This window comes from Eurosta solidaginis, chromosome 2 (genome assembly GCF_040869045.1).
Source record: "Eurosta solidaginis isolate ZX-2024a chromosome 2, ASM4086904v1, whole genome shotgun sequence".
Taxonomy (NCBI): Eukaryota; Metazoa; Arthropoda; class Insecta; order Diptera; family Tephritidae; genus Eurosta; species Eurosta solidaginis.
The window spans coordinates 270,836,709-270,852,267 of NC_090320.1; the positions used below are offsets into that span (position 1 = coordinate 270,836,709).

Sequence of the window (15,559 nt, forward strand, 5' to 3'; positions counted from 1 at the left end):
ATAATAATGGCGTTGATATGGAATGCCTCATATACAGCAGCGAACAGAAAAGTGCAGTTGTAATTCTCATCAAATGTCGTCAATTAAATTCTTCTTATTTTTATTTTCGATATTTTAAGAAAAAAACGTCTATGAAATTGGTAATTGAAATTAATCAAACACGTTTTCGAAAACTCGTGAATATTTTGCGAAAATTTCGAAATTTTAATTTGGAGTTCTCTGGCATTTTTGAGTATGCAGTTTTGTAGTCCAATCAATTTAAGTTTTCCAAAGTACAGGTTGTTAAAGATCTCTCAAAATTCGCATTAATTTTTGACATTTCCGAAGGTTCTTTCAGATTTTCTTCAACATAAGCAAAGAAATTTTCACACATTTTATGAAGGAAAATCCAAAACACCCTTTGGAAAAAAACTAAAAAAAAAAGAGGCGAATCTCGAGAGATCTATAACTTGTACCTTGGAAAACTTAAATTGAATGGGCTACAAAGCTGCATCCTCTGAAAAATTCGGAGAACTCATTAATTCTTAAAATAAAAAAATTAAAAAATCTTAAGTAAAAATTTCGACATTTTTTTTTTCTTACGGATCAACCAACAAAGCATGGCTTTAATATTATTATTTATTAAATCATGGGACAAAAATCTTATAGACTATATTACGAATCTAAGTAGTACCTGGGCGACCGAGCTTTGCTCGGCAATCTTCGAGTATGCCGCATAACATACTTTGTTCTACATGTCATTATTAATCAAACTCTACTTTTTTATATGTACATATAATATATATTTTTACTTAGCAATATTTGAATTCCTTAAAAATAGATTTCAGAAACATATCAAACACTAAACGCAAACTGAACTGGAATGAAAATTTTGAAATGGATAATTCCAGCCTATAGTATAAGGGATTGTTATGACAATTAGTGACATCGAGAACAAAGTTATTTAGGTCGAGTATCTTTATGTGCCGAATTATTAATTTCAAATGAGTCTCACAATTTTATTACATTCCAAAAACTTGTAAATTTCACGAATGACAACTATCAGTTATGACAACTACCAGTTAGTTTAATTAAATGTGAACTTACTTCCATAAGCGCCATCTGTTGGTTAGTAGTTAAATGGTTAGATGTCGTTTTCAAATTGAACATATGCCTCTAGTGTTTAACGGTAGCAAATTACCATGGTGAAATATCTTTTTGCTATGGTGAGAAATATTTCTAATAGTAATCTGTGAGAATTTGCTATTATTCCTTTCATTAAAACATATTTTGCTAGAATTTGCCACGGTGCCTTGATATTGCATTTCAATTTTATAAACGTGTGTGAAATTAAGAAAATTAAGTCGAATCATGTGTAAGATTTTTTTTACGAAGATTTTTAACTTTAATGTTCTTCTTTAAAACTTTAATAGGATATGAGTAAGTAGAGTACTATTTCGTCTAACTACCCCAACCCTAAATGGCAACCCTACTCAAAAATGTCCCTATTGTAATGCGGAGTGAAATACCTTTCGCTTGATACCCATATCGGTAAATCTCATGCAATTTGTTTTTAATTTCGAATAGGTGCAGCCCCAAATGACAACCTTACTCAAAAATGTCCCTATTGCAATGCGGAGTGAAATACCTTTCGTTTGATACCCATATCGGTATATCTCATGCAATTTTTTTTAAATTTCGAATAGGTGGCAACCCTAAATATCAACCCTACTCAAAAATGTCCCTTATGTAATGCGGAGTGAAATACCTTTCGTTTGATACCCATATCGGCATATGTCATGCAATTTTTTTTATTTCGAATAGGTGGCAACCCTAAATGGCAACCCTGCCCAAAAATGTCCCTATTGTAATGCGGAGTCAAATACCCTTCGTTTGATACCCATATCGGTAATCTCATGCATTTTTTTAAATTTCGAATAGGTGGCAACCTTGTGAAAGATTCTGAGTGGAAACACCTAGGTAGAAAGTCTAAGAAGGTGATACATTATCTCTGTTCCAAATTTCATTTAAATCGGTTGAGCCGTTCCCGAAATCGTTCGGCTATACAAATATACAAGAATTGCTTGCTTAAAGTTATAAGATTACGTACATCATAATTGTAATTAAAATATACAGCTTAAATAGCGGAATTCAAAATTTTCAAAAAATCGGCTCTCGGCTTTTTTACTCAGTACATTGAACTCACAAGTAGCGCGATTAACAGGAGCGTAACTAGAGTAATTTGTTCTGAAGTTATCTCCATAGAAAGGATAGAAATTCCGAAGAAGTCCAATTTTATTTAGAATAATTTTTTGATTGGTTTGTTGGCTGCCGCCCGAATACCAAAAACCTAAGCCCAAGTAGCGCACGGGGCTCCATTCGGAGGCACATTCTCCTGGAAACAATTACTGCTGTTTTAGTAAGGCTAGCCGGTGTTCCGTTCAAACCAATTGGTGCGGACAATGAACCTGCTGATATCTTTTACAGAGCATTTAGCTACTTCCTAAAGTTCCGGCAGTATATAACCCATAGTTATAAACTCATCGTGTTTTCTTTTCTACACGAAAATGTCGCCTTCACGCCAACTCTTCAAAGAGTTGTGTTCTGTTGTAAAATCAGCGAAGCCTCAATAGAGGGCATTATCTTTTCTCAAAAACCGATCCCTAAAAATGGCCAAAAATGCAACATTACTTGCCCTCGCTGCCATTGACGGTGCAGAGAACAGCCCTGCCAATCAGCTGATGAATCACATTGACAAATAAACACAGTATACTATCTGTCACTTTCTAGTAAACATAAACCACCTACGATAAAGCAGCTCCGATAAAGCATGCAAAATTTTTGTTCTTTTCAAGTTATGCAGGGTGGCACTGAACATTTTAAGTAAGCTACAATTTCACAGGGCGAAGTGAGAATCTTAAAAATGTTTGCTCCTGAAAGTGGCGACATTTTCGTGTAGAAAAGAAAACACCATTAGTGTGGGTCGCGGCTCCCGCAAATGCTGTTCAAAAGAATCCTAATTCTCTCAGCAAGCCAAGCGGTCAGTATCCCGTGATTGTGGCAATGATCCTTAAGATTTCTTTCCTTGACCTATTTCGTAGGTCCTCTGTTCTCCTACTAACGTCATTCGGCCAGGTTTGCTTGGTGATCTTGCAGGTGGTCGAGGAGTACCAATTGGGAGCCGCTAACTCCCTAAATGTGCCATGTATGTTTCTTTTGATTTATTTAAGTGGATTATGCATTTCAGTCTGCTGTTGTTGTTGTTGTAGCGATAAGGTTGCTCCCCGAAGGCTTTGGGGAGTGTTATCGATGTGATGGTCCTTTGCCGGATACAGATCCGGTACGCTCCGGTAACACAGCATCATTAAAGTGCTAGCCCGACCATCTTGGGAACGATTTATGTGGCCACGTTAAACCTTCAGGCCATCCCTCCCTCCCCACCCCAAGTTCCTTGAAGAGCTTGGGGTCGCCAGAGCCTCGTCTGTTAGTGAAACAGGATTCACCGCGGATAGGTGAGGTTGACAATTGGGTTTGGAGAAGCTATATATTGCGCTGGCAACCTGAAGGGTTGCGCTACACAGCCCCTTGAATCTGGCATTTTAGTCGCCTCTTACGACAGGCATACCTACCGCGGGTATATTACTGCTCGTAGCCCTCAATGTTCCTGTGGCCAGGTGCCCATACAAGGCTATGTTTGCGAAGTTAGTTGCGGCTTGAAGCGACCTCTTACAGGTGTTGACGCCCTTAGACGAAGTAATGGGGAAGTTGGCGCCATCAGTGCTGCTTGAGATTGCTTTGCATAAGTTTCTTTACAAATTCATAAAAGTTTTTTATTAAAATATCGAAAATAAATAAGGAATTGTTATTGTATTTATTAGACCAAGGGAATTGTTCAGTTGATTTATTTGTTAGAGCTTGTTTGGTCGTTAAATTTAAAGCAAAAACATTAGTTTTTCTTTTTTTCCCTCCGACGCGTTTCGACACGTTAATGTGTCTTCTTCAAGGAGACTTAATAAAAATTGCAGATTTTGAATTAATTACACATTTTTTTTTTTTATATACATTTAACATTTTATTAAGTCTCCCTGAAGAAGACACAATAACGTGTCGAAACGCGTCGGAGGGAAAAAAGAAAAACTAATGTTTTGGCTTTAAATTTAACGACCAAACAAGATCTAACAAGCAAATCAAAAAGGAATTAAATTGACGAAATTTGATAAAAATTGCCGCTGCTATATTTCTCTTCGCCGTTTGTAAATGCGTACGTACCTTCGTTGGGATCATGTTGAACACTATTGGGGTCCAATTCTTCGCTATTCATGAATTTGTTAATACGTTTCACAGAAACTTGTGTCTGCGTTCAAGTTAAAAATAAATTTAAAATAAATATTTATTAATTCTTTTAATTTACGTAAATACATACAAATCTCAAATATAAACAAGCGTTGTTAAGTGGTAATGGGTTGGAGTAAGAAACGATTTATTTGGAATTTTAAGGATTTATGGAGGAAGCTAAAGAGGTGAATAGAGGAAGCTTATTGAAATATATAAAGCGTTTTTTATTTCATTGTATGGCCAACACCAAATAATTTTGCAATAAGTTTTAAATGCGTTTGTGCATTGAAATGAATTTGGAATAGAGAAACAATTTAGTATAAAATGAAGAAAAATCATTTTTTTTAATTTGAAGATTTTAAACGCAGAATTTCAGAGATTTTTTTCATATTGCTTGAGTTTTGAATAAAATTTTGTTTAATTTAAAATATTCTTTTTTAGTAAAATAAAGCACATTACAAAGGAAATGTAAGTCTAAGCAATAAATAATAATATATAGTTAAAAACAAGTAAGGAAGGCTAAGTTCGGGTGTAACCGAACATTACATACTCAGCTGAGCGCTTTCACGCCCATTTTGAAATTTTCATTTATTTTTGTATTTTGTTGCACCATGTTATTACTGGAGTGGGCGTGGGATTACGAATCCGATTTTGCTAATTTTTATTGAGCACATATATAGTAATAAGAGTAACGTTCCTGCCAAATTTCATCATGATATCTTCAACGACTGCCAAATTACAGCTCACAAAACTTTTAAATTACCTTCTTTTAAAAGTGGGCGGTTCCACGCCCATTGTCCAAAATTTTACTAATTTTCCATTCTGCGTCATAAGGTTAACCAACCTACCAAATTTATCGCTTTATCCGTCTTTGGTAATGAATTATCACTTTTTCGGTTTTTCGAAATTTTCGATATCGAAAAAGTGGGCGTGATTATAGTCCGATTTCGTTCATTTTAAACAGCGATCTGAGATGAGTGCCTAGGAACTTACATACCAAATTTCATCAAGATACCTCAAAATTTACGGACGGACGGGCATGGCTAAATGAATTTCTTTTTTCGCCCAGATCATTTTGATATATAGAAGTCTATATCTATCTCGATTAGTTTATGCCGTTAGGGATTACCGTTAAGCGAACAAAATTAATATAATATGTGAGCTCTGCTTAGCTGAGCATAAAAATAATTTTTAAAATAAAACTTTGACGCGTACAAAGGAACAATTTTACAACTTATTTTTTAAGAGTCTGGGATCGAATTCGAGCTCAGGTTAGGTTAGGTTGTACTGGCTAGTCCGTGAGGACCTCACATGGACTGAAAGAATCCATAGTGTTACCAGAAGTTTGCTCAATGACCAAACTGTAAACCCCTATCCGTCCTTTTGGCAAATACTAAAACCATTTCGAGGACCTATGTAACTTGCTGCTGCTAGATCTCATAACTGTGCCACTTTAGGAGTCCAGCCATTAGGCTGGGGTATGGGGAGTGTTATCGATGTGATGGTTCTTTGCCGGATACAGATCCGGTACGCTCCGGTAACACAGCACTATTAAGGTGCTAGCCCGACCATCTCGGGAACGAGTTATATGGCCACATTAAACCTTCACGCCATCCCTCCCTCCCCACCTTCAAGTTCCATGAGCAGCTTGGGGTCGCCAGATCCTCGTCTGTTAGTGAAACAGGATTCGCCGCGGATAGGTGTGGTTGAGAATTCGGTTTGGAGAAGCTATATATTGCGCTGGCAACCTGAAGGGTTGCGCTACACAGCCCCTTGAATCTGGTATTTTAGTCGCCTCCTACGACAGGCATACCTACAGCGGCTAACCCGCTGGGGACCTATTATTTCTCAACTATTTAGTTCATTTAGTGACTCATTATTACACGGACTCTTTCCCGACAATTTGTTACAATCTAAGGCCTCAATAAAAACTCCTTCCAAAGACTTTACTCGACTCTGCGCCACGTATGTTTGTCCTTCCTCCAACTGCAAAATATTTTGATGTCACTTCTACTGGACTGTATGTAATATTTGTTCCAAATATGAGCCAAAACGGACCACAAATACGATTTTTGTGAATATCTCGATCCTTGCGCCACCAGTTAGTTTAATTAAATGTGAACTTACTTCCATAAGCGCCATCTGTTGGTTAGTAGTTAAATGGTTAGATGTCGTTTTCAAATTGAACATATGCCTCTAGTGTTTAACGGTAGCAAATTACCATGGTGAAATATCTTTTTGCTATGGTGAGAAATATTTCTAATAGTAATCTGTGAGAATTTGCTATTATTCCTTTCATTAAAACATATTTTGCTAGAATTTGCCACGGTGCCTTGATATTGCATTTCAATTTTATAAACGTGTGTGAAATTAAGAAAATTAAGTCGAATCATGTGTAAGATTTTTTTTACGAAGATTTTTAACTTTAATGTTCTTCTTTAAAACTTTAATAGGATATGAGTAAGTAGAGTACTATTTCGTCTAACTACCCCAACCCTAAATGGCAACCCTACTCAAAAATGTCCCTATTGTAATGCGGAGTGAAATACCTTTCGCTTGATACCCATATCGGTAAATCTCATGCAATTTGTTTTTAATTTCGAATAGGTGCAGCCCCAAATGACAACCTTACTCAAAAATGTCCCTATTGCAATGCGGAGTGAAATACCTTTCGTTTGATACCCATATCGGTATATCTCATGCAATTTTTTTTAAATTTCGAATAGGTGGCAACCCTAAATATCAACCCTACTCAAAAATGTCCCTTATGTAATGCGGAGTGAAATACCTTTCGTTTGATACCCATATCGGCATATGTCATGCAATTTTTTTTATTTCGAATAGGTGGCAACCCTAAATGGCAACCCTGCCCAAAAATGTCCCTATTGTAATGCGGAGTCAAATACCCTTCGTTTGATACCCATATCGGTAATCTCATGCATTTTTTTAAATTTCGAATAGGTGGCAACCTTGTGAAAGATTCTGAGTGGAAACACCTAGGTAGAAAGTCTAAGAAGGTGATACATTATCTCTGTTCCAAATTTCATTTAAATCGGTTGAGCCGTTCCCGAAATCGTTCGGCTATACAAATATACAAGAATTGCTTGCTTAAAGTTATAAGATTACGTACATCATAATTGTAATTAAAATATACAGCTTAAATAGCGGAATTCAAAATTTTCAAAAAATCGGCTCTCGGCTTTTTTACTCAGTACATTGAACTCACAAGTAGCGCGATTAACAGGAGCGTAACTAGAGTAATTTGTTCTGAAGTTATCTCCATAGAAAGGATAGAAATTCCGAAGAAGTCCAATTTTATTTAGAATAATTTTTTGATTGGTTTGTTGGCTGCCGCCCGAATACCAAAAACCTAAGCCCAAGTAGCGCACGGGGCTCCATTCGGAGGCACATTCTCCTGGAAACAATTACTGCTGTTTTAGTAAGGCTAGCCGGTGTTCCGTTCAAACCAATTGGTGCGGACAATGAACCTGCTGATATCTTTTACAGAGCATTTAGCTACTGCTAAAGCGTTTTTTATTTCATTGTATGGCCAACACCAAATAATTTTGCAATAAGTTTTAAATGCGTTTGTGCATTGAAATGAATTTGGAATAGAGAAACAATTTAGTATAAAATGAAGAAAAATCATTTTTTTTAATTTGAAGATTTTAAACGCAGAATTTCAGAGATTTTTTTCATATTGCTTGAGTTTTGAATAAAATTTTGTTTAATTTAAAATATTCTTTTTTAGTAAAATAAAGCACATTACAAAGGAAATGTAAGTCTAAGCAATAAATAATAATATATAGTTAAAAACAAGTAAGGAAGGCTAAGTTCGGGTGTAACCGAACATTACATACTCAGCTGAGCGCTTTCACGCCCATTTTGAAATTTTCATTTATTTTTGTATTTTGTTGCACCATGTTATTACTGGAGTGGGCGTGGGATTACGAATCCGATTTTGCTAATTTTTATTGAGCACATATATAGTAATAAGAGTAACGTTCCTGCCAAATTTCATCATGATATCTTCAACGACTGCCAAATTACAGCTTACAAAACTTTTAAATTACCTTCTTTTAAAAGTGGGCGGTTCCACGCCCATTGTCCAAAATTTTACTAATTTTCCATTCTGCGTCATAAGGTTAACCAACCTACCAAATTTATCGCTTTATCCGTCTTTGGTAATGAATTATCACTTTTTCGGTTTTTCGAAATTTTCGATATCGAAAAAGTGGGCGTGATTATAGTCCGATTTCGTTCATTTTAAACAGCGATCTGAGATGAGTGCCTAGGAACTTACATACCAAATTTCATCAAGATACCTCAAAATTTACGGACGGACGGGCATGGCTAAATGAATTTCTTTTTTCGCCCAGATCATTTTGATATATAGAAGTCTATATCTATCTCGATTAGTTTATGCCGTTAGGGATTACCGTTAAGCGAACAAAATTAATATAATATGTGAGCTCTGCTTAGCTGAGCATAAAAATAATTTTTAAAATAAAACTTTGACGCGTACAAAGGAACAATTTTACAACTTATTTTTTAAGAGTCTGGGATCGAATTCGAGCTCAGGTTAGGTTAGGTTGTACTGGCTAGTCCGTGAGGACCTCACATGGACTGAAAGAATCCATAGTGTTACCAGAAGTTTGCTCAATGACCAAACTGTAAACCCCTATCCGTCCTTTTGGCAAATACTAAAACCATTTCGAGGACCTATGTAACTTGCTGCTGCTAGATCTCATAACTGTGCCACTTTAGGAGTCCAGCCATTAGGCTGGGGTATGGGGAGTGTTATCGATGTGATGGTTCTTTGCCGGATACAGATCCGGTACGCTCCGGTAACACAGCACTATTAAGGTGCTAGCCCGACCATCTCGGGAACGAGTTATATGGCCACATTAAACCTTCACGCCATCCCTCCCTCCCCACCTTCAAGTTCCATGAGCAGCTTGGGGTCGCCAGATCCTCGTCTGTTAGTGAAACAGGATTCGCCGCGGATAGGTGTGGTTGAGAATTCGGTTTGGAGAAGCTATATATTGCGCTGGCAACCTGAAGGGTTGCGCTACACAGCCCCTTGAATCTGGTATTTTAGTCGCCTCCTACGACAGGCATACCTACAGCGGCTAACCCGCTGGGGACCTATTATTTCTCAACTATTTAGTTCATTTAGTGACTCATTATTACACGGACTCTTTCCCGACAATTTGTTACAATCTAAGGCCTCAATAAAAACTCCTTCCAAAGACTTTACTCGACTCTGCGCCACGTATGTTTGTCCTTCCTCCAACTGCAAAATATTTTGATGTCACTTCTACTGGACTGTATGTAATATTTGTTCCAAATATGAGCCAAAACGGACCACAAATACGATTTTTGTGAATATCTCGATCCTTGCGCCACCAGTTAGTTTAATTAAATGTGAACTTACTTCCATAAGCGCCATCTGTTGGTTAGTAGTTAAATGGTTAGATGTCGTTTTCAAATTGAACATATGCCTCTAGTGTTTAACGGTAGCAAATTACCATGGTGAAATATCTTTTTGCTATGGTGAGAAATATTTCTAATAGTAATCTGTGAGAATTTGCTATTATTCCTTTCATTAAAACATATTTTGCTAGAATTTGCCACGGTGCCTTGATATTGCATTTCAATTTTATAAACGTGTGTGAAATTAAGAAAATTAAGTCGAATCATGTGTAAGATTTTTTTTACGAAGATTTTTAACTTTAATGTTCTTCTTTAAAACTTTAATAGGATATGAGTAAGTAGAGTACTATTTCGTCTAACTACCCCAACCCTAAATGGCAACCCTACTCAAAAATGTCCCTATTGTAATGCGGAGTGAAATACCTTTCGCTTGATACCCATATCGGTAAATCTCATGCAATTTGTTTTTAATTTCGAATAGGTGCAGCCCCAAATGACAACCTTACTCAAAAATGTCCCTATTGCAATGCGGAGTGAAATACCTTTCGTTTGATACCCATATCGGTATATCTCATGCAATTTTTTTTAAATTTCGAATAGGTGGCAACCCTAAATATCAACCCTACTCAAAAATGTCCCTTATGTAATGCGGAGTGAAATACCTTTCGTTTGATACCCATATCGGCATATGTCATGCAATTTTTTTTATTTCGAATAGGTGGCAACCCTAAATGGCAACCCTGCCCAAAAATGTCCCTATTGTAATGCGGAGTCAAATACCCTTCGTTTGATACCCATATCGGTAATCTCATGCATTTTTTTAAATTTCGAATAGGTGGCAACCTTGTGAAAGATTCTGAGTGGAAACACCTAGGTAGAAAGTCTAAGAAGGTGATACATTATCTCTGTTCCAAATTTCATTTAAATCGGTTGAGCCGTTCCCGAAATCGTTCGGCTATACAAATATACAAGAATTGCTTGCTTAAAGTTATAAGATTACGTACATCATAATTGTAATTAAAATATACAGCTTAAATAGCGGAATTCAAAATTTTCAAAAAATCGGCTCTCGGCTTTTTTACTCAGTACATTGAACTCACAAGTAGCGCGATTAACAGGAGCGTAACTAGAGTAATTTGTTCTGAAGTTATCTCCATAGAAAGGATAGAAATTCCGAAGAAGTCCAATTTTATTTAGAATAATTTTTTGATTGGTTTGTTGGCTGCCGCCCGAATACCAAAAACCTAAGCCCAAGTAGCGCACGGGGCTCCATTCGGAGGCACATTCTCCTGGAAACAATTACTGCTGTTTTAGTAAGGCTAGCCGGTGTTCCGTTCAAACCAATTGGTGCGGACAATGAACCTGCTGATATCTTTTACAGAGCATTTAGCTACTGCTAAAGCGTTTTTTATTTCATTGTATGGCCAACACCAAATAATTTTGCAATAAGTTTTAAATGCGTTTGTGCATTGAAATGAATTTGGAATAGAGAAACAATTTAGTATAAAATGAAGAAAAATCATTTTTTTTAATTTGAAGATTTTAAACGCAGAATTTCAGAGATTTTTTTCATATTGCTTGAGTTTTGAATAAAATTTTGTTTAATTTAAAATATTCTTTTTTAGTAAAATAAAGCACATTACAAAGGAAATGTAAGTCTAAGCAATAAATAATAATATATAGTTAAAAACAAGTAAGGAAGGCTAAGTTCGGGTGTAACCGAACATTACATACTCAGCTGAGCGCTTTCACGCCCATTTTGAAATTTTCATTTATTTTTGTATTTTGTTGCACCATGTTATTACTGGAGTGGGCGTGGGATTACGAATCCGATTTTGCTAATTTTTATTGAGCACATATATAGTAATAAGAGTAACGTTCCTGCCAAATTTCATCATGATATCTTCAACGACTGCCAAATTACAGCTTACAAAACTTTTAAATTACCTTCTTTTAAAAGTGGGCGGTTCCACGCCCATTGTCCAAAATTTTACTAATTTTCCATTCTGCGTCATAAGGTTAACCAACCTACCAAATTTATCGCTTTATCCGTCTTTGGTAATGAATTATCACTTTTTCGGTTTTTCGAAATTTTCGATATCGAAAAAGTGGGCGTGATTATAGTCCGATTTCGTTCATTTTAAACAGCGATCTGAGATGAGTGCCTAGGAACTTACATACCAAATTTCATCAAGATACCTCAAAATTTACGGACGGACGGGCATGGCTAAATGAATTTCTTTTTTCGCCCAGATCATTTTGATATATAGAAGTCTATATCTATCTCGATTAGTTTATGCCGTTAGGGATTACCGTTAAGCGAACAAAATTAATATAATATGTGAGCTCTGCTTAGCTGAGCATAAAAATAATTTTTAAAATAAAACTTTGACGCGTACAAAGGAACAATTTTACAACTTATTTTTTAAGAGTCTGGGATCGAATTCGAGCTCAGGTTAGGTTAGGTTGTACTGGCTAGTCCGTGAGGACCTCACATGGACTGAAAGAATCCATAGTGTTACCAGAAGTTTGCTCAATGACCAAACTGTAAACCCCTATCCGTCCTTTTGGCAAATACTAAAACCATTTCGAGGACCTATGTAACTTGCTGCTGCTAGATCTCATAACTGTGCCACTTTAGGAGTCCAGCCATTAGGCTGGGGTATGGGGAGTGTTATCGATGTGATGGTTCTTTGCCGGATACAGATCCGGTACGCTCCGGTAACACAGCACTATTAAGGTGCTAGCCCGACCATCTCGGGAACGAGTTATATGGCCACATTAAACCTTCACGCCATCCCTCCCTCCCCACCTTCAAGTTCCATGAGCAGCTTGGGGTCGCCAGATCCTCGTCTGTTAGTGAAACAGGATTCGCCGCGGATAGGTGTGGTTGAGAATTCGGTTTGGAGAAGCTATATATTGCGCTGGCAACCTGAAGGGTTGCGCTACACAGCCCCTTGAATCTGGTATTTTAGTCGCCTCCTACGACAGGCATACCTACAGCGGCTAACCCGCTGGGGACCTATTATTTCTCAACTATTTAGTTCATTTAGTGACTCATTATTACACGGACTCTTTCCCGACAATTTGTTACAATCTAAGGCCTCAATAAAAACTCCTTCCAAAGACTTTACTCGACTCTGCGCCACGTATGTTTGTCCTTCCTCCAACTGCAAAATATTTTGATGTCACTTCTACTGGACTGTATGTAATATTTGTTCCAAATATGAGCCAAAACGGACCACAAATACGATTTTTGTGAATATCTCGATCCTTGCGCCACCTAGCGGTGATTTTTTTTTCATAGGTTCCAAATATGGATCAAATCGGACCACAAATACTAATTTTTTTAATATCTTGATCATTGCGCCACCTAGCGGCGATTTTTTCACAGGCCGTTTTCTATTCATGTATGTATTATGTGTTCCAAACATGGACGAAATCGGACCACAAATACTATTTTTTTGAATATCTCGATCATTGCGCCACCCAGCGTTTTTTTTTTTCATAGGTCGCTTTCTATTCTTTTATGTATTATGTGTTCCAAATATGAGCCAAATCGGAAAACATATACGATTTTTATCTCGATCCTTGCGCCACCTAGCGGCGATTTTTTTCATAGATCGCTTTCTATTCTTGTATGTATTATGTGTTCCAAAGATGAGCCAAATCGGACCACAAATACGATTTTTGTGAATATCTCGATCCTTACGCCACCTAGCGGCGATTTTTTTTCATAGATCGCTTTCTATTCTTGTATGTATTATGTGTTCCAAATATGAGCCAAATCGGACCACAAATACGATTTTTTTTAATATCTCGATTCTTGTGCCACCTAGCGGTGATTTTTTCATAAGTCGCTTTCTATTCTTGTATGTATTATGTGTTCCAAATATGAGCCAAATCGGACCACAAATTCGATTTTTGTGAAAATCTCCATCCTTGCGCCACCCAGCGGCAATTCGCTTTCTATTTTTGTATATATTATGTGTTCCAAAAATGAGCCAAATCGGACCACAAATACGATTTTTGTGAATATCTCCATCCTTGCGTCACCTGGCGGCGATTTTTTCTTATTATCGGATTCTGAACTATATTCCAAGTTTCAAGCTTGTAGCTTATCGGGAAGTTACTTAAATTTCAATTACAAAAAAAGTGCTGTCCAACCAGTTTAAAAACCAATGTTGCCGCACAAAAAAGCATACCCCAAAGGCGGCCTTAAACTGTAACTGAAAAACTGCTCAGTAGTTTAACTGGAGTTTAACTTTGACTAGAGTTTAAGCAAACTTAGTTCAAGCTTAGCTTAACAAAAAGTTAATGTTTTACAACAAAAAGCGTACAGCGCAGGAGCAACACAACAAACAAACACAAAGTTTTATATGTAAATACTTCGACTTACTTGTACCATATTGGTTATCAACATAGGCAACATTATTAATGGAAAGCGCAAAATGTTGAATAATGATAATGAAACGAATATTTTAGTTGCATCGAGTACATTACTTTCATCAATTAAAACATAGGTAGCAAATGTTACCAATGATACCTAGAAATATAGAAAATTATTTTATTATGAAAATACATAGTAATAAATATGAAAAAAGTCATGTATGCAGTATGTAGATATGTATGTTTGTAGAAAGAGTGCCATTTCACACGGTTAATTGGAAAATAGTAATGTATAAAATTGTATAATTTTTGCGACGTCGGTGAATATGAATTTTGAAATTATTCTAATTGTTGTTGTTGTTGTATTATTCTAATTCGCGCTACATGCTGTTGAATTTGAATTGAGATAAATAAATGCTCAAAAGTAATAGTTCAGAATATGTTATGGTTTATCATGGACAGTTGCTTGTTTCATGGGCAATCACTAAGATAGATATGTACAGTTACTCACAAAAATAAGTACACACTTGGTTTACGGTGAAAAAAACTCAAATGCAGTGGCTCACAGCTTAATTGACAATTTTCATCTGAAATATCGCAAATTCCCTAAAAGAAACTACATTCAGAAAAATGTCAAAGGTTATTCAAAGTGAACTGCATCAGGATTTCTCAACTATTCGGATAAACCGGATATTCGAATAACCGGATAGCTTGGCAACAAATCCGGCTATCCGGATTCACAAATGGGAAATCCGGATATCCGCTGTTCGGCTATCCGGATACGTTAACGCAAAATCCGGATATCAGTATGTCCGGATACTGGAATATAAAAGTTGAATATCTGCATATCAGAATTGGACGAAGCAAACATCGAAAAATTGTTCACAAAATATGTTTGTAGATTATTAAATTAACGTCAAAAATTAAAAAGCTACAATTTTACAAACAAGTGAAAATAGGAACAGTGCCATTTGTTCATATTGTGAAAAAACGTTGTTAATTGATCTAAATGCCCACGTAGTTATTGTTATTAATGTTAAATAAACATATATGGTACATAAATTTGTTGCTTTCACTGGATATCCAAAAATACGGTTATTAACCGGATCGTCATAAATCCGGATATCCAGATAGTTTCACAAACGAATATTAACCGGATATCCATGCCGTCCGGTCTTTATCCGTGTCAACAGATATCCGTATGGATATCCGGATATTCGAATATGCGGATAGTCCCAGCCCTAGTTCAAAAATTTTCTGGAAATTCTGAAAAAAAATTTGAAAATTTTGATGGTCATTTTTGAAATTTTGATTAATTCTGCTTACCTTTGAAATTTTTTTGAATGTGGTTTCTGTTAGGAAATTTGCGATATTTCAGATAAAAATTATCAATTAAGCTGTGAGCCACTGCATTTGAGTT

General features: G+C 36.3%; 1 protein-coding gene across 17 annotated transcripts in view; it reads right to left on the minus strand.

The window, feature by feature from the left end:
• Positions 1-15,559, minus strand: part of MRP (Multidrug-Resistance like Protein 1) — a 134,702-nt gene that overhangs the window by 75,510 nt on the left and 43,633 nt on the right. For 12 of the 17 annotated variants that reach the window (XM_067767996.1, XM_067768003.1, XM_067767994.1 and 9 more), the window contains exons 8-9: positions 14,150-14,296; positions 4,249-4,333 (exon numbers count right to left, since the gene is read on the minus strand). In XM_067767996.1, coding sequence (XP_067624097.1) covers positions 4,249-4,333; positions 14,150-14,296 — 232 coding nt within the window. The remainder of the gene's footprint in view (positions 1-4,248; positions 4,334-14,149; positions 14,297-15,559) is intronic. The other 5 variants (XM_067768009.1, XM_067768001.1, XM_067768008.1 and 2 more) reach the window with 1 other exon arrangement.